The following is a 26,813-nucleotide window of genomic DNA, read 5'->3' as shown; positions in this document are numbered from 1 at the left end:
ATGACCCATATCCCCTCCCTCTTGAGCCTCCCTCCCATCCTCCCTATGCCACCCCTCTAGGTCATCACAGAGCACCGAGCTGATCTCCCTGTGCTATGCAGCTGCTTCCCACTAGCTATCTATTTTACATTCGGTAGTGTATATATGTCCATGCTACTCTCACTTGGCCCCAGCTTCCACCTCCCACCCCATGTCCTCAAGCCCATTCTCTATGCCTGCATCTTTCTTCCTGCCCTGCAACTAGGTTCATCAGTACCATTTTTTTTTTTTTTTAGGATTCCATATACATACGTTAGCATACGGTATTTGTTTTTCTCTTTCTGACTTACTTCACTCTGTATGACAGACTCTAGGTCCATCCACCTCACTACAAATAACTCAATTTCGTTTCTTTTTATGGCTGAGTAATATTCCATTGTATATATGTGCCACATCTTCTTTATCCATTCATCTATTGATGGACATTTAGGTTGGTTCCATGTCCTGGCTATTGTAAATAGTGCTGCAATGAACATTGTGGTACACGCCTCTTTTTGAACTATGCTTTTCTCAGGGTATTTTGCCAGTTTTAGAATGGACTGGACATTAAGACAAAAAACACTTCTTTGCAAATAGTAGTGGGCTCTGTAAGAATTGTGTGTATTTGATGAATGTGGAGTTCATTCATTCCAGAGAGAACAGCTATAATTTACTTGATTTTACTAGAGTAGTGTGACAACATTTTGATCTACTAAATGTTTAGGAAAATCATCTTTAAAGTGATTATTGTTCATTCCCTGTTGATAGTAAAATGTGTTTATACTGTATTTGGAAGTATATACCTATTTAGGAATTTGTGTTGACTATGTATCATTAAACTATAGAATTGAATTAATATAATTCTATGCTTCTCTTAATAGTTCCAATCATGTAATTAAAATTTCATTTATGTCATAGGATTTAAAAAAAATATATGTGTATAAAACTGATAGATTAATTCATTTGTTTATTCATTCAACAAATATTCATTGAGGACTGATTTTGTGCCAGACACTGTTCTTAATGCTACAGTTACATCTGTGAATGAGACTATGCATGTTCCTATTTCCAGAGAACTTGGATTCTAGACCTGCACTGTCCAATGTGGCAGGCACTAGCCTCAAGTGGCTGGTGAACACTGGAAATTAGGCTAGTTCAAATTGAGATGTGTTGGAAATGGAAAATACACACCGGATTTCAAAGATTTAGTATGAAAAAAAGAATGCGAAATACCTAAGCAATAATTGTATATTGATTACATGTTGAAATGATAATATTTTGGATATTAGATTAAATGGAAAATAGTAAAATCAATTCTACCTTTTTTAAACTTTTAAAATATGTGTACTAGAAAATTTAAAATTATATATGCAACTCACATTATATTTCTGTTGGACAGTGCTGTCTGGATGGATGGATAAATGGTATTAATGGTCATTCAGAACTGATCAGAAGAATTTATAGGTGGTTTCTTAAACTCTAGTCTGTATAATCCTTTTACGGTGGAGAAAAATCCTTTTGGAGATTTTTAACATCTCCAAAAATTGTGTTAAATCTTACTTTCATTGCTAGCCAAGAGTCTCTTAGCACAGAAGAATTGTAATAAAATCCAGTAAAACATCATTCGGTTTAACCTTTCATATGTATCATCATAAATTTTTGTGTATTAACAGCTGTTAGATGGAAAGATTAAAGTTATCCTACTCACTTTGGGCCATAGGGTGACCCAGTAATAGCATTTGTGGAATGAATCCCCAATATCAATTTTCTTTATTTATCACTACTAGAATAAAAGTTATAACTTGAAAAAAAATCCCAGTTTGAATATCTCCAAGTTGTAGAAGCTTATCCTAACTCAAAGTTAGTGACTCATGCTTTGTCTTTTGCTCCTCTCTCTATGAAAATCATTTCCCACATCAAAACTACAATGAGGTATCACCTCACACCAGTGGGAATGGCCATCATCAAAAAATCTACAAACAATTAATGCTGGAGAGGGTGTGGAGAAAAGGGAACCCTCTTGCACTGTTGGTAGGAATGTAAATTGATATAACCACTATGGAGAACAGTATGGAGTTTCCATAAAAAATGAAAAATAGAACTACCATATGACCCAGCAATCCCACTACTGGGCATATACCCTGAGAAAACAATAATTCAAAAAGAGTCATGTACCACAATGCTCATTGCAGCACTATTTACAATAGCCAGGACATGGAAGCAACTTAAGTGTCCGTCGACAGACGAATGAATAAAAAAGATGTGGCACATATATACGATGGAATATTACTCAGCCATAAAAAGAAACGAAATTGAGTTATTTGTAGTGAGGTGGATGGACCTAGAGACTGTCATACAGAGTGAAGTAAGTCAGAAAGAGAAAAACAAATACCATATGCTGACACATATATATGGAATCTAAAAACAAAAAAGGTTCTGATGAACCTAGTGGCAGGACAGGAATAAAGCCACAGATGTAGAGTATGGACTTGAGGACATGGGGGGGGGAAGGGTAAGTTGGGATGAAGTGAGAGAGTGGCATGGACATATATACACTACCAAATGTAAAATAGATAGCTAGTGGGAAGCAGCCGCATAGCACAAGGAGATCAGCTCGGTGCTTTGTGACCACCTAGAGGGGTGGCATAGGGAGGGTGGGAGGGAGATGCAAGAGGGAGGAGATATGGGGATATATGTATATGTATAGCTGATTCACTCTGTTATAAAGCAGAAACTAAAACACCATTGTAAAGCAATTATACTCCAATAAAGATGTTAAAAAATATATATATAGATAGATAGGCACAAATCCTTAGGTTACATGATGCCTACCTCTCAATAAAGCTGTTTCATGATTTAAAAAAAAAAAAGAAGAGAAAAAAAATCATTTCCTGGGTTGTACTGTGATTTATCTGGTATTTTCCACAATCCCAATCCTGTATGCAATGATTTTGTCAATATCACCAATTATAACCTTGCCTCTAAACCTCACTGGACACTTCCTAGGTATCCCAGGTGCCTTAGCCTCTCAACAGTTGGCCCGCTGTTGACCACAGCCTCCTCAAAATTTTCTTGGTTCTGTTGACTACTTACTCTCTTGGTTTCATTATGGACATTATAAGAAGTTATGCCTATTTGGGTTCCAATTAATTGACTTTTAAATTCTTAATTTAATGCCAACATTTGTTTTGTTCTTCAGAAGGCTTATCGTAACAAATTTCTTTATGAGTGCCCATTTTGTAAATTTTAAAAGTGTCGTTTTCTTTGTGAGTAAAATTGTAAATAGTTTTTTGGTGATTAATTTATGTTATTAAATTTTCTTTTTTGTCAGTGAATGAATATTCACAGAGGAATTATAGAGGAATTCACAGGGGAATATTATTTCAGAATTGCTGTTTTATTTGTGGTTTCTTATTCTCCTTCTCCTTCTCCTCCTTCTTCTTCTTCTTTTTTGTCTTCCGTAATTTGTATCTGTCTTAAATCCTTTGACAGATCTCAGAGATGGAATGATTCAGATGTGTTTCATACAGTGGAAAGAGGATAAGCATGCCAAATTTACTCATGGTTTCCCAGTAAATAAAGTCAACACCAAAATGGGAATAACACTTTTCATGATATTTTCTGTTATTTTCCACTATGAAATATTTTTCTCTGGATTAAAAATTATTTTTTGTACCCACCCATGTTTTAATTAAAGTACCAAATATTGATTTATTATGTACTAAGCACTTTACAGATATGATTTATTTAGCTCTTATAACAATCTATGAATTAGTAAGTTTTATTGTTCCCATTTTACAGATTAGGAAAATGATGCTTACCATGTGCCAGGCAATGTTCTAAGTGCTTTATGTATATCAACTTTTTTTTTAAAATTATTTTTGGCTGTGTTGGGTTCGGTGCTGTCCGCAGGTTTTCTCTAGTTGCCTCTTCATTGCAGTGTGTGGGCTTCTCATTCTGGTGGCTTCTCTCATTGCGGAGCACAGGCTCTAGGCACGTGGGCTTCAGTAGTTGTGGCATGTGGTCTCAGTATTTGTGGCTTGGGCTCTAGAGTGCAGGCTCAGTAGGTGTGGCGCGCGGGCTTAGTTGGTCCACGGCATGTGGGATCTTCCTGGACCAGGGCTCGAACCTGTGTCCCCTGCATTGGCAGGTGGATTCTTAACCACTGCACCACCAGGGAAGCCCATATATTAACTTTTTAATCCTTATAACAACCCTATGAGGTAGCTATTAATATTATTCATATTTACACAGGAGGAAACTAAGGCACATAAAAGTTATTTATTTACCTTGCCTGAGTTCATGCTGAAATGTAAGTGGTGGAGCCAAGATTTGAAAATAGGCATTTTGTTTTTAGAGCTTGAATGCTTAGCTGTCACCCTATATGGCATCTCTAATATAGTTTTGTTACCACATTCTTTGCTTTCTCTGATATTCTTACCTACTCACCTATTCTGTCTTCTCTGTTCAGCCACACAGCATGTAACTCCATCTCTGCTTGGCAGCACACATCTGCATAAGTTAGGATGCATTTATGGATGTAGCAGTAACAGTTTACATAATATTACGTATTTTTCAAAGCAAACCCTCTTGCACTGCTTCTGCGTGCCAACACGACTTGAGTCACCTGTTGCGTTCTAGAGGATAGTCTGGTCCCATCTGTAACCTTTAGTTTTGTGTGAGAAACAGTCTGCCCCAAGGCTTCTTCCTAATAGTTCTCCTTACCTTCCCTCCAGATGGTTGCAGGCCTAAGTCTGAAGATTCTTGAGGGAATATTAATTTGATTCCTCAGCTCTTTGCCAGAAATTCTGTCCAACTTTTCCTTTCTGCTACAGTTCTTGTTCTTAGTTCTGTTTTCTTGGCACTGATTTGAGGCATCTAACACTAGGTGCTAACTATGGTTCCTAAGCCTTGACTACAACCATTAGCTAGTTTCAACCCTACAGTAACTCTATGACATAACTATTATTACCCACAATCTACAGATGCTGACATTAAGACTGAGAGCATTTGAGTAGTAGGCCCAATATTACACAGCTAGCAAATAGCAGAGTTGGCATGAAACCTTAGATCTTTCATGCTTTTTTTGTGATGCAGCTAAAAGAGTGCGTGGCACATAGAAGTAACTCATTATTATTTCCCTGTATCCTTCTGACTGGACACACTGGTTAAGTGTACAAGGAGATGACTTAAACTAATGTAATTATAGATTGGTGGGAGACATCTTTCTGAATTTTTTTAGGAAAAATGTATGAGAGGATCTCAGAGTGTTTTTATAATTCAAGATGGATTTCAATTGTATATACATTGTATAATTTTGGAGATGGATTAGGAGAATACATGGGATTTTTTTAAAACTATTTTTTTTACCTATTTGTTTTTTCCATTACAATTTCCAAGTAACTTCGAATATTGAAGCTTGTGAAGAAAAAGGCCTTATTGAAGTCTTGGGCAAGTCCTGCTGTAAGTGGGAGAGGTCTTTAGAGGAATTTAAGGAATGGTGTTGGAAATATCTCTAGTATGCCAAACATAAACTCTTTAGAGAAGCTGAGATTTAAGTAATTTTCCTACTTTGCCGTATTACTAGTTCATTTTCGGAGTCAGGGAGGGAAAGGGAAAGTTTCTTTTTCAGTTGAAGTGAATGTTATTTCCTACAGGTTAGATTTTCAGTGAAAAGGAAGAGGTGAAAAATATGAATTTTCCCTTTGGGCATCAGCATGGACCACATAGCCTAATGCTGCCTTTACCTGATACAGCATTTCTGTCTGGAAGTTCCTGCCACTTGACCTTCCTCTTGTGAATATGATTCGCCTGAGGTGGTCTAGGATTCTCGTCTAGGAATAAGGAGTATCTGGATAGCATTGTATTTGCTTTCATGTAACGGTCCAGTCACCACTGTGATTGCCCTATTTAAACCACACATGCCCTGTTACTCTTTTGCCCCACCTAATATTTCACAGTGCCCAGTGAAAATTGTACATATACTAATAATGAGATTTTTCAGGCTAATTTAAATTTCATTTTTGGGCTATTGACTGAGGATATTATTTTTAATAACAAAATTTTTAAATGGTGATAACGTCTTTCATGGGTTCTATGGGGGAAAGTCAAGAAGAGAGATACTTAATGAGGAATTTCTGTCCACATCAATGAGTTTGAAGGTTCTAAAGTATTCTGCCTGTAGTAACCAATTCATTAAATAAGTTTATCTGTATACAATGCATGGAACAATGAGATCACTGAGTGTTACATATGGTGGTGTTATGTATGTGTGTGTTTCTGTGTGTGTGTGTGTGTGTAAAATCTGGACCAGTGGCAGATTTCCCTCTGCCACTTGCTGCTGTGTTCACACTGGCTACAGAGGGCACTTTCACTGTGGTAAATCAAAGCACCAGGCTTAGAATTTGCTTCTTCATTTTATTATTGTATTAGTGGCCTGTTCATAAAAGACTTATTTTTGTCCAAAGCCTGATATGGATCATTTCAGGTTTCTTTTACTGACTTAGTATGGATTGGCTGTGGAATTGACCCAAGCTTTACATTACAGTCTACATTGTGAAAGTAAAAACTTAATGGGTATTTCCTGCATTGCTTTTTTTTCACTTTTAGTATTTTGCAAAGTTATTGCCCAATTTGAATGATTATAAAAACAATCACTCGAAAAACAAAGTATTGCTTTTCATCCTATGCTTATGTTTAAACTGATTTTTTTTAATTAATTTATTTTTGGCCGCATTGGGTTTTTGTTGCTGTGCACGGACTTTCTCGTTGCGGTGAGCGGGGGCTACTCTTTTGTTGCGGTGTGCGGGCTTCTCATTGTGGTGGCTTCTCTTGTTGTGGAGCACAGGCTCTAGGTGCGTGGGCTCAGTAGTTGTGGCTCGCAGGCTCTAGAGTGCAGGCTTAGTAGTTGTGGCACACGGGCTTAGTTGCTCTGCGGCATGTGGAATCTTCCTGGACCAGAGACTGAACCCATGGCCCCTGCATTGGCAGGCGGATTCTTAACCACTGTGCCACCAGGGAAGTCCCTAAAGTGTTCTAAACTTTATTGGATATACTTAATGTGTATTTACATTTATGCAGTGTGAAATGTTTGGTATTTATGATGTTTAACATAGATTGTGAAAATTTAGTGATTTTGTTTTATCAAAATGTATCTTTGCTTTTAAATAATTATTTGGAAAGAGTTGAAACCTTCATCCATTCATTCATTATTTTTTCCTTTCTTTTATTTGTTCAACACACATTTATTGAGTTTCTGTTATGGGGTATTCGTGATCCCTGCCACAACCAATGTTACGTAAGTAAATAATAAACCCCAAATCTGGGGAGAGACTACTTAGGTAGAATTTGGTTAGAATCTCAAATTCTAAATTTAGCCTCTCTTGGTCATACCTGTGTCCCTGTGTTTCCTTCTGCAATAGGTTTCTTGAGAACATGCAACTTAAAGTTGTTCCTATTATGAATGTTAATGATTTTAAGTTACCAATAAAAGATTCCTAGGCCAAAAGAATAGCATGCAAGGGACAAAAATAAAGACAAATGCTTTCCAGCCAAAGATTTTGTGTTTTCACGTATTTGGGACTGATCTTCATATGGTTCTGCAGAGCTATACACTGTGTGTGGAGTTTATAAATACCAAAGCTGCTGTGGTTCAACTAAAAGAGCAGTAGGGAATCTGAACGTGAAGACTCACATCCCAGCCATGTCACTGGCTGGGAGCATTAGCTTACACAAGGCAAACTCATTCGAAACACCGATTTCCCAATCTTTATAATGGGAATAATGATTTCTGTCTTATGACGTGACTGTGAAATAATGTATTTGAAAATTCCTGGTTCCTGAACACATTCTAATTTTTTAAAAGTTCTCTTCCCTGAATTATTTTTCTTTCCTCTGAGATTATTTTCCACTTTTATGTTTGTTTGTTTGTTTGTTTTCAGGTTGCAAGCTTCTCTCAAATGTCTGATGATCTTTGGTGGTCCCTTTATATTTAAGAATGAGATATCTGAAAAGCTGACCAACGATTGTGTGTAAATAGTCAGTGCTGGTCAGCCGTCAATGTTTGCTTTAGAATGAGGGGGTGGGAGGCTGCTCATTACACCATGAGCCCATAAATGCCACAGTTGTTGGACTAGAGCCCTCCAAGTAATTTATTCAGCATTATAAGAGAAGAACATTCCAGTTTTTTAACAGGAACTAAATGCTTAGCTGCTGCACATTCGGCACACGGGGATAAGTGAGAAGGTTTCAGGGAGTTAGTTGACTCTAAGGGCCACGTGTTTTCCATTAATACCCACTATTCCCAGCCCCACGCTCACTTCCCCCTGTAGGTCTTTACAGGGTTGTGCAGGGCATTCAGCTCCCAGGGGAGAAGTTCAGGACCCTCCAATCCTTATTCTAGGCTGTGGTTTCTGTCACTCTGCTTCACCAAAAACAAGAGAATTAAGTGAAATATGTATATTTAATGGTGAACTTGTCCTCCCGCTCCCAGCCTTCTTCTCCTACATGGTTCCTAAAATGCTGACAGCCAATTCTACAGGAGGAGATTGAAAGTCTCTGGGCAATCTTATCAGCCCAGGTGGAAAGAGGTAGTAATGCTGACATCAGTGGTTCTCCAACAGAAAGTCTAGCCAGATCACCTAATATTAAAGTTCATGATCAGCAAGCCCCATATATGTGTAAAAGCTTCTAGTCAGCTTTTTAGTTCCTTACCTTTAAACATCGGTGGGCACCTCATGAATGAACAGACATCTGATGAAGGCCTCTAACATGGAAGATAGAGAACAACCAATATCACCTATGCAGGGAAAAAAGAAACAAAACAAATAAAATCCTATCATTTAATATTCCCAGAGAGAAAAGGTATTGCATCCATGAAACAAGGAATATTTAGGAAATAAAAAGAACCCTCAAAAAATTAAAAATCATGATAGAAGAAATAGTCAATTTAATAAAGAGTTTGGGATATAAACTTAAGGTAAGTTCCTGGGAAGTAGAGAAAGATGTTGAAGAGATGGAACACAGGAGAGAAAAGAGAAATTTAGAGGACCAGTCCACTATGTCCAAGCTCTGGATAAAGGAAATCTAGAGGGGAGAATATCAGTGAAATGATGAATGGAGGTTTCCCAGGATTGAAGGATGCAAGATTTCAGATTGAGAGGGTCTACCAAGTGCCTTGCACAACAGATAAAAATAGTTCCACCCCAAGGCACATCATCATGAAAGTTCAGAATATATAGACCAAAGAAAAGATTCTGCAAGCTTTCCAGGAGAAAAAACATGTCACATACAAAGGATCAGGAATTAGAATGGCTTGGACTTTTCAAAAGCAACGCTAGAAGTTAGGAGATAATGAAAAAATGTATTCAAAATTCTGAAGGAAAGTGACATCAAACTCAGAATTCTGTACTGAGGCCAGTTATGAATTTTATCTGAAGGTAGAATAAAGAGATTTTTAAGACATGCAGGGTCTGGTAACCTTTCTGAGGAATCTCTGGAAGGATATGCTCCATTAAAAGGAAGAAGTAGACCAAAAAAGAGGAAGGCATAAGATATAGTAAATAGCAGATTCAATGTGGGAGGAAGTTGAAGGGCCTTCCCAAGAAGACAGCAGTGCCCAGGCAGAAAGAGGAGCCAGTCTGTATTGACACAGGTCAGAGGCTTTAGGAGCTGCTTCAGAAAGATGAAATTGGTGGAAAATTAGATGTGAATGAGCATCCTGAGAGATGATTTAGACAGTGGTGTGAATTTGGAGTTGAACTATTAAGTTCATAGAAATCTAAGTAAATAAAAGAACAAGACACTTTAGGGAAAAAAGTTATGTAGCAAAGGAAAAAGTAACCGTAGTGTACTACATGGTTCCTCTTTGACTATCATACATAGTCACAATAATACTAATGAAGAACAGCGATTTAACCAAAGGTAAGATATAAACGTATTGGAAGAACGGGAGTGTACCTGTGTTGATGGCAAGGAGATCAAAGAGCTAAATCTTCATTCTCCATGAAGGAAGTAAGTAGGAAATCACTAAACTGAAGAAGTCAACAGAAATAGAAGCCTGTTATTTAGAACACTTAAGGAAATAATAAGAGCATTGACCAAAAGAGTACAATTATTTTATTAAAAAATCTTATGAAACTGGTTGACACAATGTGTATTTATGGCTTTGATCAACATAAAAAAACAAAAATTAAATTGTGAAATAGATGGACTTATTCAGTCTTTTGGGAGGAGATCTTCTTAATAGGATGTTTCCATGGAAATCACTTTCTAAACAAAATAATTTATTTTGTGTTTTCAGAGTATATCAAAAAGAATCAAACCTTCTGGGTTATATACTTTGGGGTTTTTTTTGTTTTGTTTTGAAGTATAGTTGATTTACAATATTGTGTTAGTTGCAGGTGTACAGCAAAGTGCTTCTGTTATATATATGTGTGTGTCTGTGTATGTATATACAGAATCTATATATATATTCTTTTTCAGATTCTTTTGCATTATAGGTTATTACAAATATTGAATATTGTTCGCTGTGTCATACAGTAAATCCTTGTTGCTTATCTATTTTATATATAGTAGTGTCTATCTGTTAATCCCATAGTCCTGATTTATCTCCCCCCCATTCCCTTTCCCCTTTGGTAACCATAAGTTTGTTTTCTATGTCTGTGTGTCTGTTTCTGTTTTGTAAATAGATTCATTTGTATTATTTTTTAGATTCCACATATAAGTGATATCATAATATTTGTCTTTCTCTGACTTCACTTAGTATGATAATCTCTAGGTCCATCCATATTGCTGCAAATGGCAATATTTCATTCTTTTTTTATAGCTGAGTAATGTTCCTATATATGTGTGTGTGTGTGTATGTGTGTATACATACACACATACACACACACACACACAGCCCACATCTTCTTTATCCATTCATCTGTTGATGAACACTTAGGTTGCTTCCATATCTTGGCTATTGTAAATAGTGCTTCAGTGAACATTGGGATACATGTATCTTTTCAGATTAGAGTTTTCATCTTTTCCAGATATATGTCCAGGAGTGGGATTGCTGGATCATATGGTAGCTCTATTTTTAGTTTTTTAAGGAACCTCCATACTGTTTTCCATAGTGGTTGCACCAATTTACATTCCCATGAACAGTGTAGGAGGGTTCCCTCTTCTCTACACCCTCTCCAGCATTTATTTGTAGGGTTTTTGATGATAGCCGTTCTGACTGGTGATAACTCATTTTGGTTTTGATTTGCATTTCTCTAATAATTAGCAGTGTTGAGCATCTTTTCATGTGCCTGTTGGCCATCTGTATGTCTCCCTTGGAGAAATATCTATTTAGGTCTCTGCCCATTTTTTGATTGGGTGGTTCATTTTTTTTATATTGAATTGTATGAGCTGTGTATATTTTGGAAATTACTGGGTTATATATATATATTTTTTTTTTAACTTATTTATTTTTGGCTGCGTTGGGTCTTTGTTGCTGCATGCAGGCTCTTTCTAGCTGCAGCAAGCAAGGGTCACGCCGCGTTGTGGTGCACGTACTCTTCACTGCGGTGGCTTCTCCTGTTGTGGAGCATGGGCTTCAGGTGCGTGGGCTTCAGTAGTTGTGGCGCATGGGCTCAGTAGTTGTGGCTCGTGGGTCTAGAGGGCAGGCTCAGTAGTTATGGCACACGGGCTTAGTTGTTCTGCGGCACGTGGGATCTTCCCGGACCAGCACTCGAACCCGTGTCCCCTGCATTGGCAGGCAGACTCCCAACCACTGCACCACCAAGGAATTTCCATGATCATATGATTTTTATCCTTCATTTTGTTAATGTGGTGTATCACATGGACTGATTTGTGGATGTTGAATCATCCACGCATCCCTAGAATAAATCCCACTCGATCGTAGTGTATGATCCTTTTAATGTATTGTTGAATTTGGTTTGTTAATATTTTGTTCAGGAGTTTTGCATCTGTGTTCATCAGGGACATTGGCCTATAGTTTTCTTTTCTTGTGACATTCTTGTTTGGTTTTGGTATCAGGATAGTGCTGGCCTTGTAAAATGAGTTTGGAAGAGTTCCTTCCTCTTCTGTTTTTTAAGAGTTTGAGAAGGATTGGTATTAATTCTTTGAATGCTTGGTAGAATTCACCAGTGAAGCCACCTGGTCCTGGACTTTTGTTTGTTGGGAGAGTTTTGATTACTGATTCAGTCTCCTTACTAGTAATCCATCTGTTCAGATTTTCTTTTTCATCATAATTCAATTTTTGTAGGCTGTACGTTTCTACAAATTTATCCATTTCTTCTAGGTTGCTCTATTTTTTGGCATGTAATTTTTCAAAGTAGTTAGTCTCTTATGATTATTTGTATTTCTGTGGTATCAGTGGTAATATCTCCTCTTTCATTTCTGATTTTATTTGAGTCCTCTCTCTTGTTTTCTTGGTGAGTGTAGCTATAGGTTTGTCAGTTTTCTTTATCTTTTCAAAGAATCAACTCTTAGGTGTATTGATCTTTTCTACTGTCTTTTTAGTCTCCAATTTATTTCTCCTCTAATCTTTGTTCTTTCTTTCCTTTTATTAACTTTGGACTTTGTTTGTTCCTCTTTTTCTAGTTCCTTGAGGTGTAGGTTGTTTATTTGAGACTTTTCTTGTTTCTTGAAGTAGACATTTATTGCTGTGAACATCCCTTGTAGAATTGCTTTTGCAGCAGCCCATGGATTTTGGTATGTTACATGTCCATTTTCATTTACTCCAGGTATTTTTTTATTTCTCTTTTGATTTTTTTCTTTGGCCCATTTGGTTTTCAGTAGCATGTTGTTTAATCTCCACATATTTGTGAATTTTTTCAGTTTTCATGTAATCAATTTCTGTTTTCATATTATTGTGGTCAGAAAAGATGCTTGATGTGATTTCAACCCTCTTAAATTTATTAAGACTGATTTTCTCACCTAACATATGGCCTCTTTAAATGTATCTGAAGTCACAATAAATGTATTATTTCTATATATCATATTGATGAAGTTTTCATTATCTCCCTGTTCCCATGCTTTTTTTCCTCTCTGATGCTTTGGAAGCTATGGACTGAATTTCTGTTCTTTTAAGTGATTGTCCTTAACTCTTTTTTTAAAAAAAAGGCCAGTAAAAATACTTTATATTGTAACAATAAAACTTGAAACAGAATGTATCAAGGAAACATTAGGGAGTTGGTGATAATTACAAAAAAAAAAAACCTCTATATAAGGTGGCATTGTGGTAGGGGGTTGGTGAAGGAAAGGATGGAAACAAATAGCAATGGAGAGCTGAGCATCAAAACAGGAACTGCTGAAACTGTTAGGATGGCCAGCACTGATTTTTCTTTAGAGAGCACTCTTTAGAGAATAAGCATTTTCTAGAACTTAAAAAACAGCACTTTCAATTTAAGCTTTCAGTCAAGCTCTTGGTATTTAGGTAATTATTTAGCATTGAAGATGCTAGATGTTAAATGTGTAAGTCCAGTATAAACCATAAAATGGGAGAATGTCAGGCAACCAGAAAGACTTCAATTGCCCCATCTTTCCTAAAGAGAACTAGTGGTTTTTCCAACATAATCATGAAACTGCCTACTTTGAAAGCCTGAGGTGGTGTAGGGATACGTTGGGATAGGGTGTGATGGAATCACATTTTGGGTAGAAATATTAATACAACTGAAGGAAATCTTTCACCTTGGAGAATAATTTAGCCTAAACAACTCCTTAGTCTGCCATGGCTTTGCAACAGCAGCAGACTTTTAATTTGTAATATATATAAATGTGTTTTCATAAAAAGAAAAAATATAAGTATAAATATGTTTTAAAGGCTAGACCCAAAATGGCACAATGTCACTTCCACTGCATTCTGTGTGTTAAGGCAGGTCACAAAGCCATCACAGAGTCAAGAAAAGGGACAGGAGACCTCAGCTCTCAGTGAGAGAAGTGACATGTACTTACAGGGAGGAAAGGAATTGATGGTGGCCATTTTGGGTGGCTGTCTAACCCTAATCAGTCACTTTAATTCACTCAGACTCTTGCATTCCAACTTGTGTCCTTGCTTCCTCACATTACAGGTGAACTCACAAAAGTCACTAATGACCTCTTAACTAGCATATATTTACATATATTATTTAATCATACTACATTTCATTTACATGTGTCTTTCAGTATGTCATTTACATATTTTTAAAAACTTTTTATTAAAGAAGTTTTCAAACATACAAAAGTGAGCAGAATATTATAATGGACCCCAGGTACACATCACCCAGCTTTAATGGTTATTAACTCAGGACCAATCCTGTTTCACCTATACCCTGACCTACTTCTCCTCTCCTATGTTATGTTGAAGCAAAGCCTCAATATATTATTTAATCCATCTATGTATATTTTTAATGAATATATGGTATCTCTTTAAATATTTAGACAATCCCCTGTTTTGGGACATTCATGGCTTTTATTTTTATCATTCAAATTATAACACCACAACTGCTACCACGTATTTCTAATTAATGAAACACCAGCAGCTCTTTCACATCACTTTTACATTGTTTTTGTTTTTTATCCTCCTAACTTCCTGTTAGGTAGGTAGAATAGGTTATATTATCCCTATTTTAATAGGGAATTAAGAAGAATTTTAGAGCCCAATGCCAAATTGTTGGTAAATAGTAGAATTAGAACTAGAACCCAGTGTCTTAAATCTATAGTTAGTTCATTTTCAACTAAACCTTGCTAACTTAAAGTTATTCATAAAAGTAATACATGTGGTAGAAATACACAGCTTTAAATTTTTCTGTATAAATATTCATTGAACACCCATTAAGTATTAGATACTATGCTGGACACTTTCCTGTTTAATCGTCACATAAATAGTATGAGATAAGTGTTATCTCACTTTACAGGTAAGGAATGCAGACTCAGGAAGGTAAATGTCTTACCCAGCATTACACAGCTTAGAAGTAGTGAAATCTGGATTCTGATTTAGGCCTTCCTGCCTCCAAGTTCAGTGCTCTTTCCACTTTTCCCTATATTAATATTTCAAGGACTACCCCTTTTAAATTAAAAAAGCAAAAATACTTTTTAGACATATGCTTTTAATTAACTCACTGTATTCACATATCCATATAATTTTCACGTCCAGCAAATTCAGTTTATTTGTAACCTTATATACCAAGTCCTATGAAATGCTGTGTGTGTGTAATGCTTTTTATAATGGAAAAATCATTTTTTGTGTAAGGTTATTTCTTGCTGGCAAGCTTTTGGAATTTTACTGAGTGACTGGTATGTGCAAAGATATGGTGTTACGGAGGATATAAAGGGTACTCACACATGAAATATGTCTTCAAGCAACTTACAGTATAGTTGTGAAAATAGTACAAGGTAGAAAGTAAATGCCATAGGAACAGAAAAAAAAGTTATTTGACAGTGGTAAAAATAATGCTGCTATCCTTCATACAGGCATAGTGCTTTACAGATGTCATTTCATTCAATAATTTATAATATATTGAATACCTATTATGTATAAAGAGCTGTATTAGGGTATGTAACAGTGAGGCAGATAGACAAGGCTTCTGCCCTCACTGTTATCACTAAAAAGCAAACACTTCAGAAAGAGAAATCTGACAAGATATTTGTATAGTCCTTGTCTTAGTCCATTCAGGCTGCTATTTCAAAATGTCACAAACTGTGTGCTCATAAACAACAGAAATTTATTTCTCACAGTTCTGGAGGCTGGAAATCTGAGATCAGGGCACCAGCAACATTGGGTGAGGGTACTTTCCTGGGTTGCAGACTTATCATTATATCCTCACTTGGTAGAAGGACTCAGAGAGCTCTGTGGGATCTAGGGCACTAATCTCATTTGTGAGGGCCCCGCTCTCATGACCCAGTGACCTTCTAAAGGTCCCACCTTCTAACACCATCATTTTGGGTGTTAGAATTCCAACATGTGAAACTGGGGGGACACAAACAAAAAAAGTCTAAAGAATAAAATTTCATATAAATACCATATTTTTTAAAAATTGAAGTATAGTTGATTTATAATGTGTTAATTTCAGGTGTTACAGCAAAGTGATTCAGATATATATATATATATATACATGCACATACACAACACACACACACACACGCATATATATTCTTTTTCAGATTCTTTTCCACTATAGGTTATTACAAGATATTGAATATAGTTCCCTGTGCTATCCAGTGGGTCCTTGTTTTTTTATCTGTTTTATATATAGTAGTGTGCATCTGTTAATCTCAAACTCTTAATTCTAAATACCATCTTAATCAGATATGGGTGAGACTCAAAGTATGATTCATTCTAAGAAAATTCCCCCCTAGCTGTGATCCTGTGAAATCAAACAAATTATGTGCTTCCAAAATACAATGATGGGACAGGTATAGAACAGACATTTCATTCCAAAAGGGAGAAAGAAGGGGTAACAGGTTCCAAGCAAGTCCAAAACCCCAGAAGACAAACAACATTAAATCTTAAAGCTTGAGAACAATCTTCTTTAATTAGATGTTCTGCTCTGTGGGACAACGGTCTTACCTTCCAGACCCACCTGAGGCATGGTGTGGGGGTGGTCTTGCCCTCTGGACACACTGGGATATGCTCGCCTCCCATGGTTTTATTGGGTGTAGCCACACAGCAGCTCTCATGGGTTGCAATTGCATGCTGGTGGTTCTACCAGTCTGGGGCCCCAAGGGTGGCCTGATGGCTTCACTGGCACTGCCCTGGTAGTGGCTCCCTTCAGCGACCTTGCCCTCAAGTGACCCTCTGCTTGGGTTGTGGGCCCATGGCTCCAGGTTGCTTCATCTTTCTAAATCTAGGTGGAGGTAGCCGTGCCCCCATGGCTCTGCTGGGCAGGATAGAGCCCCCAGAGCTTTGGGCAGTACCACTTTGATTTAGGCAGAGGTCAGTCATCTGGCCTGTTGAAACCCAGGCAATAACCCCATCCATCTACCACGTTTTGAAACTGAGAAGGCCTAATGATCTCTCTCTCCTTTTTTTTTTTTTTAATTTTTATTGGAGTATAGTTGATTTATAATGCTGTGTTAGTTTCTGCTGTACAGCAAAGTGAATCAGTTATACATATACATATATCCACTCTTTTTTAGATTCTTTTCCCATATAGGTCATTACAGAGTATTGAGTAGAGTTCCCTGTGCTATACAATAGGTCCTTATTAGTTATCTATTTTATATATAGTAGTGTGTATATGTCAATCCCAATCTCCCAGTTTATCCCTCTCCCCTTTGCTCCCTGGTAACCATAAGTTTGTTTTCTACCTCTGTGACTCTTTATACTTTGTAAATTAGTTCGTTTGTACCTTTTTTAGATTCTACATATAAGTGACATCATGTGACATCATATGATATTTGTCTTTCTCTGACTTGCTTCACTTAGTATGATAATCTCTAGATCCATCCATGTTGCTGCAAATGGCATTATTTCATTCTTTTTATGGCTCGGTAATATTCCATTGTATGTACCACATCTTCTTTACCCATTCCTCTGTTGATGGACACTTTGGTTGCTTCCATGTCTTTCTTGGCTATCGTAAACAGTGCTGCAATGAACGTTGCGGTGCGTGTATCCTTTTGGATTATGGTTTTCTCCAGATGTATGCCCAATAGTGGGATTGCTGGATCATATGATAGTTCTATTTTTAGTTTTTTAAGGAACCTCCATACTGTTCTCCATAGTGGTTATATCAATTTACATTCCCACCAACAGTGCAAGAGGATTCCCTTTTCTCCACACCCTCTCCAGCATTTATTGTTTGTAGACTTTATGATGGTGGCTGTTCTGACCTATGTGAGGTGATACCTCATTGTAGTTTTGATTCGCATTTCTCTGATGATGAGTGATGTTGAGCATCTTTTAATGTGCTTTTTGGCCATCTGTATGTCTTCTTTGGAGAAATGTCTATTTAGATCTTCTGCCCATTTTTTGATTGTGGTGTTCGTTTTTTTGACATAGAGCTGCATGAGCTGTTTATATATTTTGGAGATTAATTCCTTGTCAGTTGCTTCCTTTGCAGATATTTTTTCCCATTGTATGGGTTGTCTTTTCATTTTGTTTATGGTTTCCTTTGCTGTGCAGAAGCTTTTAAGTTTACTTAGGTCGCATTTGTTTATTTTATTTTTTAAATTTATTTATTTTTGACTGTGTTGGGTCTTCATTGCTGCATGCGAGCTTTCTCTAGTTGCAGTGAGGGGAGCTACTCTTCGTTGCGGTGTGCGGGCTTCTTACTGCGGTGGCTTCTCTTGTTGCAGAGCACGGGCTCTAGGTGTGCAGGCTTCAGTAGTTGTGGCACGCGGGCTCAGTAGTTGTGGCTCACGGGCTCTAGAGCACAGGCTCAGTAGTTGTGGCACACAGGCTTAGTTGCTCCTCGGCATGTGGGATCTTCCTGGACCAGGGCTCAAAACTGTGTCCCCCGGGCTTCCCTGGTGGCACAGTGATTGAGAGTCCACCTGCCGATGCAGGGGACACGGGTTCGTGCCCCAGTCTGGGAAGATCCCACATGCCGCGGAGCGGCTAGGCCCGTGAGCCATGGCCGCTGAGCCTGCGTATCCGGAGCCTGTGCTCTGCAACGGGAGAGGCCACAACAGTGAGAGGCCTGCATACCGCAAAAACAAACAAATAACAACAACAAAAAACTGTGCATTGGCAGGTGGGTTCTTAACCACTGAGCCACCAGAGAAGTCCCTATTTTTGTTTTTATTTTCATTACTGTAGGAGGTGGATCAAAAAAGATATTGCTGTGATTAATGTCAAAGAGTGTTCTGCCTGTGTTTTCCTCTAAGAGTTTTATAGTGTCTGGCCTTACATTTAGGTCTTTGATCCATTTCGAGTTTACTTTTTCTTTTTAAATAATTAATTAATTTATTTATTTTTGGCTGCGTTGGGTCTTCATTGCTGCACTCGGGCTTTCTCTAGTTGCAGAGAGAGGGGGCTACTCTTTGTTGCGGTGCGTGGGCTTCTCATTGTGGTGGCTTCTCTTGTTACAGAGCATGGGCTCTAGGCATGTGGACTTCAGTAGTTGTAGCACGCGGGCTCAATAGTTGTGGCTCGCAGGCTCTAGAGCACAGGCTCGCAGGCTCTAGAGTGCAGGGTCAGTAATTGTGGCTCATTGAGTTTACTTTTGTGTGTGGTGTTAGAGAGTGTTCCTATTTCATTTTTTACATGTAGCTGTCCAGTTTTCCCAGCACCACTTATTGAAGAGACTGTTTTTTTCTCCATTGTACACTCTTGCTTCCTTTGTCAGAGATTAATTGACCATAGGTGCATGAGTTCATTTCTGGGCTTTCTGTCCTGTCCCATTGATCTATGTGTCTGTTTTTGTGCCAGTACCATACTGTTTTGATTACTGTAGCCTTGTAGTGTAGTCTGAAGTCAGGGAGTGTGATTCCTTCAGCTCTGTTTTTCTTTCTCAGGATTGCTTTGGCTATTCAGGGTTTTTTGTGTTTCTATATAAAGTTTAGAATTTTTGTCCTAGTTTTGTGAAAAATGCCATTGGTAATTTGATAAGGATTACATTGAATCTGTAGATTGCTTTGGGTAGTATGGTTATTTTGACAATATTGATTCTTCTAATCCAAGAACATGGCATATCCTTCCATCTGTTTGTGTCATCTCTGATTTCTTTCGTCAGCATCTTATAGTTTTCAGAGTAGAGGTCTTTTGTCTCCTTAGGTAGGTTTATTCCTAGGTATTTTATTCTTTATGATGTGATTTTCCTTGATTTCTCTTTCTGATCGTTCATTGTTAGTGTTTACAAATGCAAGAGATTTCTGTGTATTAATTTTATATCCTGCAACTTTACCGAATTCATTGATGAGCTCTGGTAGTTTTCTGGTAGCATATTTAGGATTTTTTATGTATAGTATCATGTCATCTGCAAACAGTGAAAGTTTTACTTCTTTTCCAATTTGGATTCGTTTTATTTGTTTTTCTTTTCTGATTGTCATGGCTAGGACTTCCAAAGCTATGTTGAATAAAAGTGGTGACAATGGGCATCCTTGCCTTGTTCCTGATCTTAGAGGGAATGCTTTCAGCTTTTCACCATTGAGAACGATGTTAGCTGTGGAGCCCTGATGATCTCTGAATTACGTTTATGGTCCTTCTTTCCTTGTCTTGAAGAATAGCCCATGTTCACAGCCATGTAGTCCTGTCCTGTAAAATCTAAGTCCAACAGCCTTCCTCATTCCTTCTTCAGTTCAAACGGACTGTTTTCCTGCTGGGGTGGCTGATTCATTCTGTGGTTCAAACCCATACTAATCTCTTAATCACAAGGTGGCTTGGCCACACCCTGTTCTCTCTGGAACAAGCTTTCTCATTTCTTTCAATATGGATAGGCCGAAAATTTTCCGTTTCTGCATCCTCTTTGGTTAACAATTCCATCGCTAAGTCATTCTCTCTTTTCACATTTTACTATAAGCATTCAAAAAGAACCAGGCCAATCCTGGTAGAAATTTCCTCAGCTATATATCCAATTTCATCACTCATAAGTTCTCCTTTCCACAAAACACTAGGACATGAACACAGTTCAGCAAAGCTCTTTACCACTTTATAACAAGGATCACTTTTCCTCCAGTTTCCAATGACATGTTCCTCATGTCCGTCTGAGACTTTAACAGAAGAGCCTTTACCATCTGTCATTTCTACCAACATTCTGTTCACAATCCTTAGGTACACTTTCCAAGAAGATTGAGGCTTTCTCTATAGCTTTCCTGTTCTCTTTCTGAGCTCTCACCAGAATTGCTTTTAATGGTTCGATCATGGCAATGTAGGTTTTTTCTACTATGCACCTTAGAATTCTCCCAGTCTCTATCTGTTACCCAGTTCCAAAGTTGCTTCTGCATTTTTAGATATTTGTTACAGAGGCACTGCACTCTCAGTACCAATTTTCTGTCTTAGTCTGTTCGGGTTGCTATAACAAAATACAACAGACTCTGTAGTTTACAAACAATAGAAATCTATTTTGCCCAGTTCTGGAGGCTGGAAGTCTGATACCAGGATTCCGGCAAGATCAGGTTAGGGCCCTCTTCTGAGTTGCAGACTTCCTGTATTTTCACCTGGCAGAAGGGGCTAGGAGCTCTGTGCGATCTCTATTATAAAAGCCCATTCATGAGCGGTCCACCCTCAGGATTTAATCACCATTACATTGGGCACTCCGATTCCAACGCGTGAATTTTGGAGGGACACAAACATTCAGGTCACAGTGGTCCTCTTGAGAAACTATTAAATCTTTCTAAAAATTATTATTATTAAAACTGTCTTTTTAGAGCAGCTTAGGGTTCACAGAAAAATTGGGTGGAAGATACAAATTTCTTATATAATCCCTGCCCCCACACATGTATAGCCTTCCCTATTATTAACATCCCCTACTAGAATGGTACATGTTACAAATTGTTGACCCTACATAGACACATCATTGTCTCCCCAAGTTCATAGTTTCACTCTTGCTGTTGTACATTGCATGGGCTTGGACAATGTATAATGACAGGTATCCATCACTATGGTATCATACTGAGCATTTCCACAGCCCTAAAAAGCTTCTGTGCTCTTTTTATTCATCCCTCCCCCACCCCAATCCCTGGCAACCACTGATCTCTTTATTGTCTCCATAGTTTTCCAGAATGTTATATAGTTGGAGTCATACTTTATGTAGCCTTTTTAGATTGGTTTCTTTCACTTAATAATATGTATTTAAGTTTCCTCCATGCCTTTTCATAGCTTAATAGCTTATTTCCTTTTAGCCCTAAATAATATTTCATTGTCTGGATATACAACAGTTTATCCAGTCATCTACTGAAGGAAGTCCATCTTGGTGGCTTCCAAGTTTTGGCAGTTATGAATAAAACTGCTATAAATATCTGTGTGCAAGTTTTTTTTAAAAGGTATTTTTTAAAATTAATTAATTATTTATTTTTGGCTGCATTGGGTCTCCATTGCTGCACGCGGGCTTTCTCTAGTTGAGGCAAGTGGGGGCTACTCTTCATTGGGGTGCGCGGGCTTCTCATTGCGGTGGCTTCTCTTGTTGTGGAGCATGGGCTCTAGGCGCATGGGCTTCAGTAGTTGTGGCACGTGGGCTCAGTAGTTGTGGCTTGTGGGCTCTAGAGCACAGGCTCTGTAGTTGTGGCACATGGGCTTAGTTGCTCCGTGGCATGTGGGATATTACGGACCAGGGGTCGAACCTGTGTCCCCTGTATTGGCAGGCGGATTCTTAACCACTGCACCACCAGGGATGTCCCTGTGTGCAAGTTTTTATGTGAACATAGGTTTTCAACTCCTTTGGGTAAATACCAAGGAGCACACTTGCTGGATAGTATGGTAAGAATATGTTTAATTTTATAAGAAACCATAAAAATGTCTTCCAAAGTGGCTATATCATTTTGCATTCCCATGAGCAATGAATGAGAGTTCCTGTTGCTCCACATTCTTGCTAGCATTTGGTGTTGTCAATGTCCTGGATTTTGGCCATTCTAATAGGTATGTCAGTCGTTTTTTTTTTACTAGCAAAATTTTACAGAACAGCAATCTGTTTGTGAATTTTCCTATTTTTCCTGACAATCTCAAAAATATTCAAAACTGAGGCTAAGGCTGCACAAGTGCAAAAGTTCGCCTGAAAACACAATGTAGTTGCTTTGCAGAGGTGATGATTATTAGCATATTGTCAGTAGTGAAAGAATGTGGTGTTGGCATGTGCATGCCAGCTAGTTTTTTGGATAAGGAATATCCTAGACAGGAGACACCATGCTTGTCCAACTGCTTGACATAATGCTGCAGTCTGTAACAATGGCTCAATAAAATGCTTTTAGACAGCAATATTTGCTTATTAAACATTTGAAATAGCTTCACAAAAATTAAAGGTGACATGATGTCCAGAGAATGCACTTGGGAAGTATGTATTTATATATCCAAATATTTGAAACCTCTTCCAGAATCTAGATCCCTACAGTAAACTTCCTTTTAAAAAATGCTGCCATGTGGACAGGAAGTTAAATTGACATATATGGTGATATTGGAATGTTTTACATTTTTATTATCCAATAGAAATATAAAGTAAGACACATGTAATTAACAAATTTCCTAAATAAATAAAATAAAGCTAAAAAGAAATCTTCCATTAAATAAAAGAAAGATAAAAAAAAAAATCTTCCATAGGGAATTCCCTGGCGGTCCAATGTTTAGGACTTGGCACTTTCACTGCCGGGTCCGGGTTCAATCCCTGGTCAAGGAACTAAGATCCCACAAGCCACACGGCACAGCCAAAATAAATAAATAAATAAAAGAATGCTAAAAATTTCTAATAACATGAATAAACTGTAAAAGAAACAGTTGACATTAATTTTAATGTTATATTTTATTTAATGCAACATACCCAAAATATTATCATTTCATTGTTGAGTCAGTATGAACAATTACTGAGATTTTTATACTTTTTATACTAGGTTTTCAAATAATATTATTGAATGGAGTGTGTATTTTATACTTACGCTACATGTCAATTTGGACTAGCCACATTTCAAGCACTCCTGGACAACACAGTCCTATTATTTCACAGCCCTCTGTCATTTTCTGAACCATTTGAAGGCAAGAAAATCAGTGTGTCATTGAAATAATGTCCAAATGCCCTGAGCTGGCACACACCATCCATCATTACTATCATCTTCTCGGGAGTCAGTCCATTAAAAGTAATAGCCATATCTGAACAGCAGGCTTCTGCTACTTGCTGAGGGTTACTAGACATTGTCTCTTGAATAAGACATGCAGTAGTTTTGTATTTATAGAGTTCTTCCTTCGGAATCCTCTGCATTTTCTGCAAGAACTCCTGCATATTTCAGGCAGACTGCCAGTTGCTTATCTTCAGATAACTTCCAAATCACACTTTGATCTGCACACTTTTCAGACTTATTCAGAAGTCTGTTAAGTCTTTTCATAGCTCTATACTTAAAACAATTTCTTCTCCCATAGTCACAAGTTCAAGGTCACCAGATGTTATAGTGTGGCCCAGATAGAAAGGTTGTGATGCATCCCTAGTAAACAGAAGGTACTTTATTTTCAATGACAGTAAATGTAGTGGGATGTGGAGGAAAGAACCAGTTGTCATTGTTGCCGTGCTTCCCAAAGACATATTTGTACCTTTTCCTTATCTGTGTCCACATGTCATTTTTTATCTTAAACAAACCGTCATTTTTAGTACTGTAGCGCTCTGTTTTGTCACAGTGTTTGGCCTAAGTCTCTTTCAGTACAGCCCAATAATACTCATCATTGGGTTCTACAAGGATGGTAGAGTAAATACAGATACTTTTACTGAGCTCCATGCGTTCCACTTCTGAAATGTTTAAGAAATCTTTTGTGTTAGGTGGGTGAAGGTGATGATGCTCATGGTCTTGAGTTTTATCTGTGTCGAATGGTAATTGGCCCAAACATAGTTATCAAAACAGCAAATTCTCCCAACCAATGTACCCTTAAAAAATGATACAGTACACTCATAACAGAAACCATCTTTCAGGCATTGAGAACAGAGCACACCTCAGTTGGGGTCCCTGTCACCCAGGCAGTCCAGAGAGGGCAGCTCCCTGCTGGGCCGTTGTAGCTGCAGGAGGCCGCTTCTCTGTGGTTTTCAAGAAGGGGACAGGTCTGGAGTGTCGGCTATGGGGGTGGTACCCAGGGTGCTGTGAGTTTGAGATGTTCTGGAAGTTCAGGGCTTCTGGGAATATCAGCCAACAATAAAATTGATAGAGTCTGAGCCACAGACGGCTCTAGTGTTGACCAGACTTCAATACTCAGCAAAAAATTTAGTTTTACATCCTGGTTGTGTATGATGTTAACTGCATTGGGTCCTATTTAATACTTTTGTTTATTTTACTTATAATATTCATTTTACTATTTAACTCTCCAAACTTTTTTAATTCCCCACCCTCTAAAATCTCCAAACTTTCTCTTCTCCACAGAACTTTAAAAAAATACCCAGATATTTTTCCATTCTCTGTGCTGTATGCTTTTGTGGACGTGTGTGTTTAATCAGAGTATCTTCTATACTCTTTCCATCATGATCTGTAAGAATTAAAACTCCTCAGTTGTGACATAAACATACCACCTATGGAGCTTATGAGAATACAGCACTTTCTGATATCACTGGGACTTTTTTTTTCTATATTAAGCCTGTGTCAATGTATCTTTTTTTTTTTTTTTTTTTTTTGCGGTACGCGGGGCTCTCACTGTTGTGACCCCTCCCGCTGTGGAGCACAGACTCCGGACGCGCAGGCTTAGCGGCCATGGCTCACGGGCCCAGCAGCTCCGCAGCATGTGGGATCTTCCCGGACCACGGCACGAACCCATGTCCCCTGCATTGGCAGGCGGACTCTCAACCACTGTGCCACCAGGGAAGCTCTTTTCTTCGTTTTAAAATTTTTTATTATTTATTTTTTATTGAAGTGTAGTTGGTTTACAATGTTGTGTTAGTTTCAGGTGTACAGCAAAGTGATTCCATATATATATTCTTTTTCAGATTCTTTTCCCATATAGGTTATTACAAAATATCGAGTGTAGTTCCCTGTGCTATACAGTAGGTCCTTGTTGTTTATTTTATATATAGGAATGTTTATATGCTACTCCCAAATTCCTAATTTATCCCTCCCCTGCTCACTGGGAATTTTTTTTTAGCATCTTTATTGGAGTATAATTGCTTTACAATGGTGTGTTAGTTTCTGCTTTATAACAAAGTGAATCAGCTATACATATACATATATCCCCATATCTCTTCCCTCTTGTGTCTCCCTCCCTCCCACCCTCCCTATCCCACCCCTCTAGGTGGTCACAAAGCACCGAGCTGATCTCCCTGTGCTATGCGGCTGCTTCCCACTAACTATCGGTTTTACATTTGGTAGTGTATATATGTCCATGCCACTCTCTCACTTTGTCCCAGCTTACCCTTCCCCCTCCCCATGTCCTCAAGTCCATTCTCTAGTAGGTCTGCATCTTTATTCCCATCCTGCGCCTAGGTTCTTCATGACCTTTTTTTAGATTCCATATATATGTGTTAACATACGGTATTTGTTTTTCTCTTTCTGACTTACTTTACTCTGTATGACAGACTCTAGGTCTATCCACTTCACTACAGATAACTCAATTTCGTTTCTTTTTATGGCTGAGTAATATTCCATTGTATATATGTGCCACATCTTTATCCATTTGTCTGTCGATGGGCACTTAGGTTGCTTCCATGTCCTGGCTATTGTAAATAGAGCTGCAATGAACATTGTGGTACATGACTCGTTTTGAATTATGGTTTTCTCAGGGTATATGCCCAGTAGTGGGATTGTTGGGTCGTATGGTAGTTGTGTTTTTAGTTAGTTTTTTTTCTTTGCGGTACGCGGGCCTCTCACTGTTGTGGCCTCTCCCGTTGCGGAGCACAGGCTCCGGATGCGCAGGCTCAGCGGCCATGGCTCACGGGCCCAGCCGCTCCACGGCATGTGGGATCTTCCCAGACCGGGGCACGAACACGTGTTCCCTGCATCGGCAGGCGGACTTTCAACCACTGTGCCACCAGGGAAGCCCTATTTTTAGTTTTTTAAGGAACCTCCGTACTGTTCTCCATAGTGGCTGTATCAATTTATATTCCCAGCAAGAGTGTTCCATTTTTTCCACACCCTCTCCAGCATTTATTGTTTGTAGATTTTTTGATGATGGCCATCATCTGACTGGTGTGAGATGATATCTCATTGTAGTTTTGATTTGCGCTTCTCTAATGATTAATGATGTTGAGCATTCTTTCATGTGTTTGTTGGCAATC

At 38.1% G+C, this 26,813-nt stretch overlaps 2 protein-coding genes across 2 annotated transcripts in view; one reads left to right on the top strand and one right to left on the bottom strand.

Annotated features, from left to right (window-relative positions):
• The window catches only part of PLEKHH2 (pleckstrin homology, MyTH4 and FERM domain containing H2), a 107,602-nt gene that overhangs the window by 4,347 nt on the left and 76,442 nt on the right, over positions 1 to 26,813 (top strand). The gene's annotated exons all lie outside the window — the stretch shown is intronic.
• C1GALT1C1L (C1GALT1 specific chaperone 1 like) lies at positions 22,633 to 26,681 on the bottom strand. Its single transcript, XM_089922364.1, is given in 5 exon segments — positions 22,633 to 23,811; positions 23,813 to 23,957; positions 23,960 to 24,072; positions 24,074 to 24,421; positions 24,423 to 26,681. Coding segments are annotated over 5 exon segments (945 nt in total). The 5' UTR covers positions 24,524 to 26,681; the 3' UTR covers positions 22,633 to 23,573.

This window comes from Delphinapterus leucas, chromosome 13 (genome assembly GCF_059928025.1).
Source record: "Delphinapterus leucas isolate spDelLeu-1000000601 "Yukka" chromosome 13, BTC_Dleu_Yukka2, whole genome shotgun sequence".
NCBI classification, from domain to species: domain Eukaryota; kingdom Metazoa; phylum Chordata; class Mammalia; order Artiodactyla; family Monodontidae; genus Delphinapterus; species Delphinapterus leucas.
This window is presented reverse-complemented; position numbering and strand designations above follow the sequence as displayed.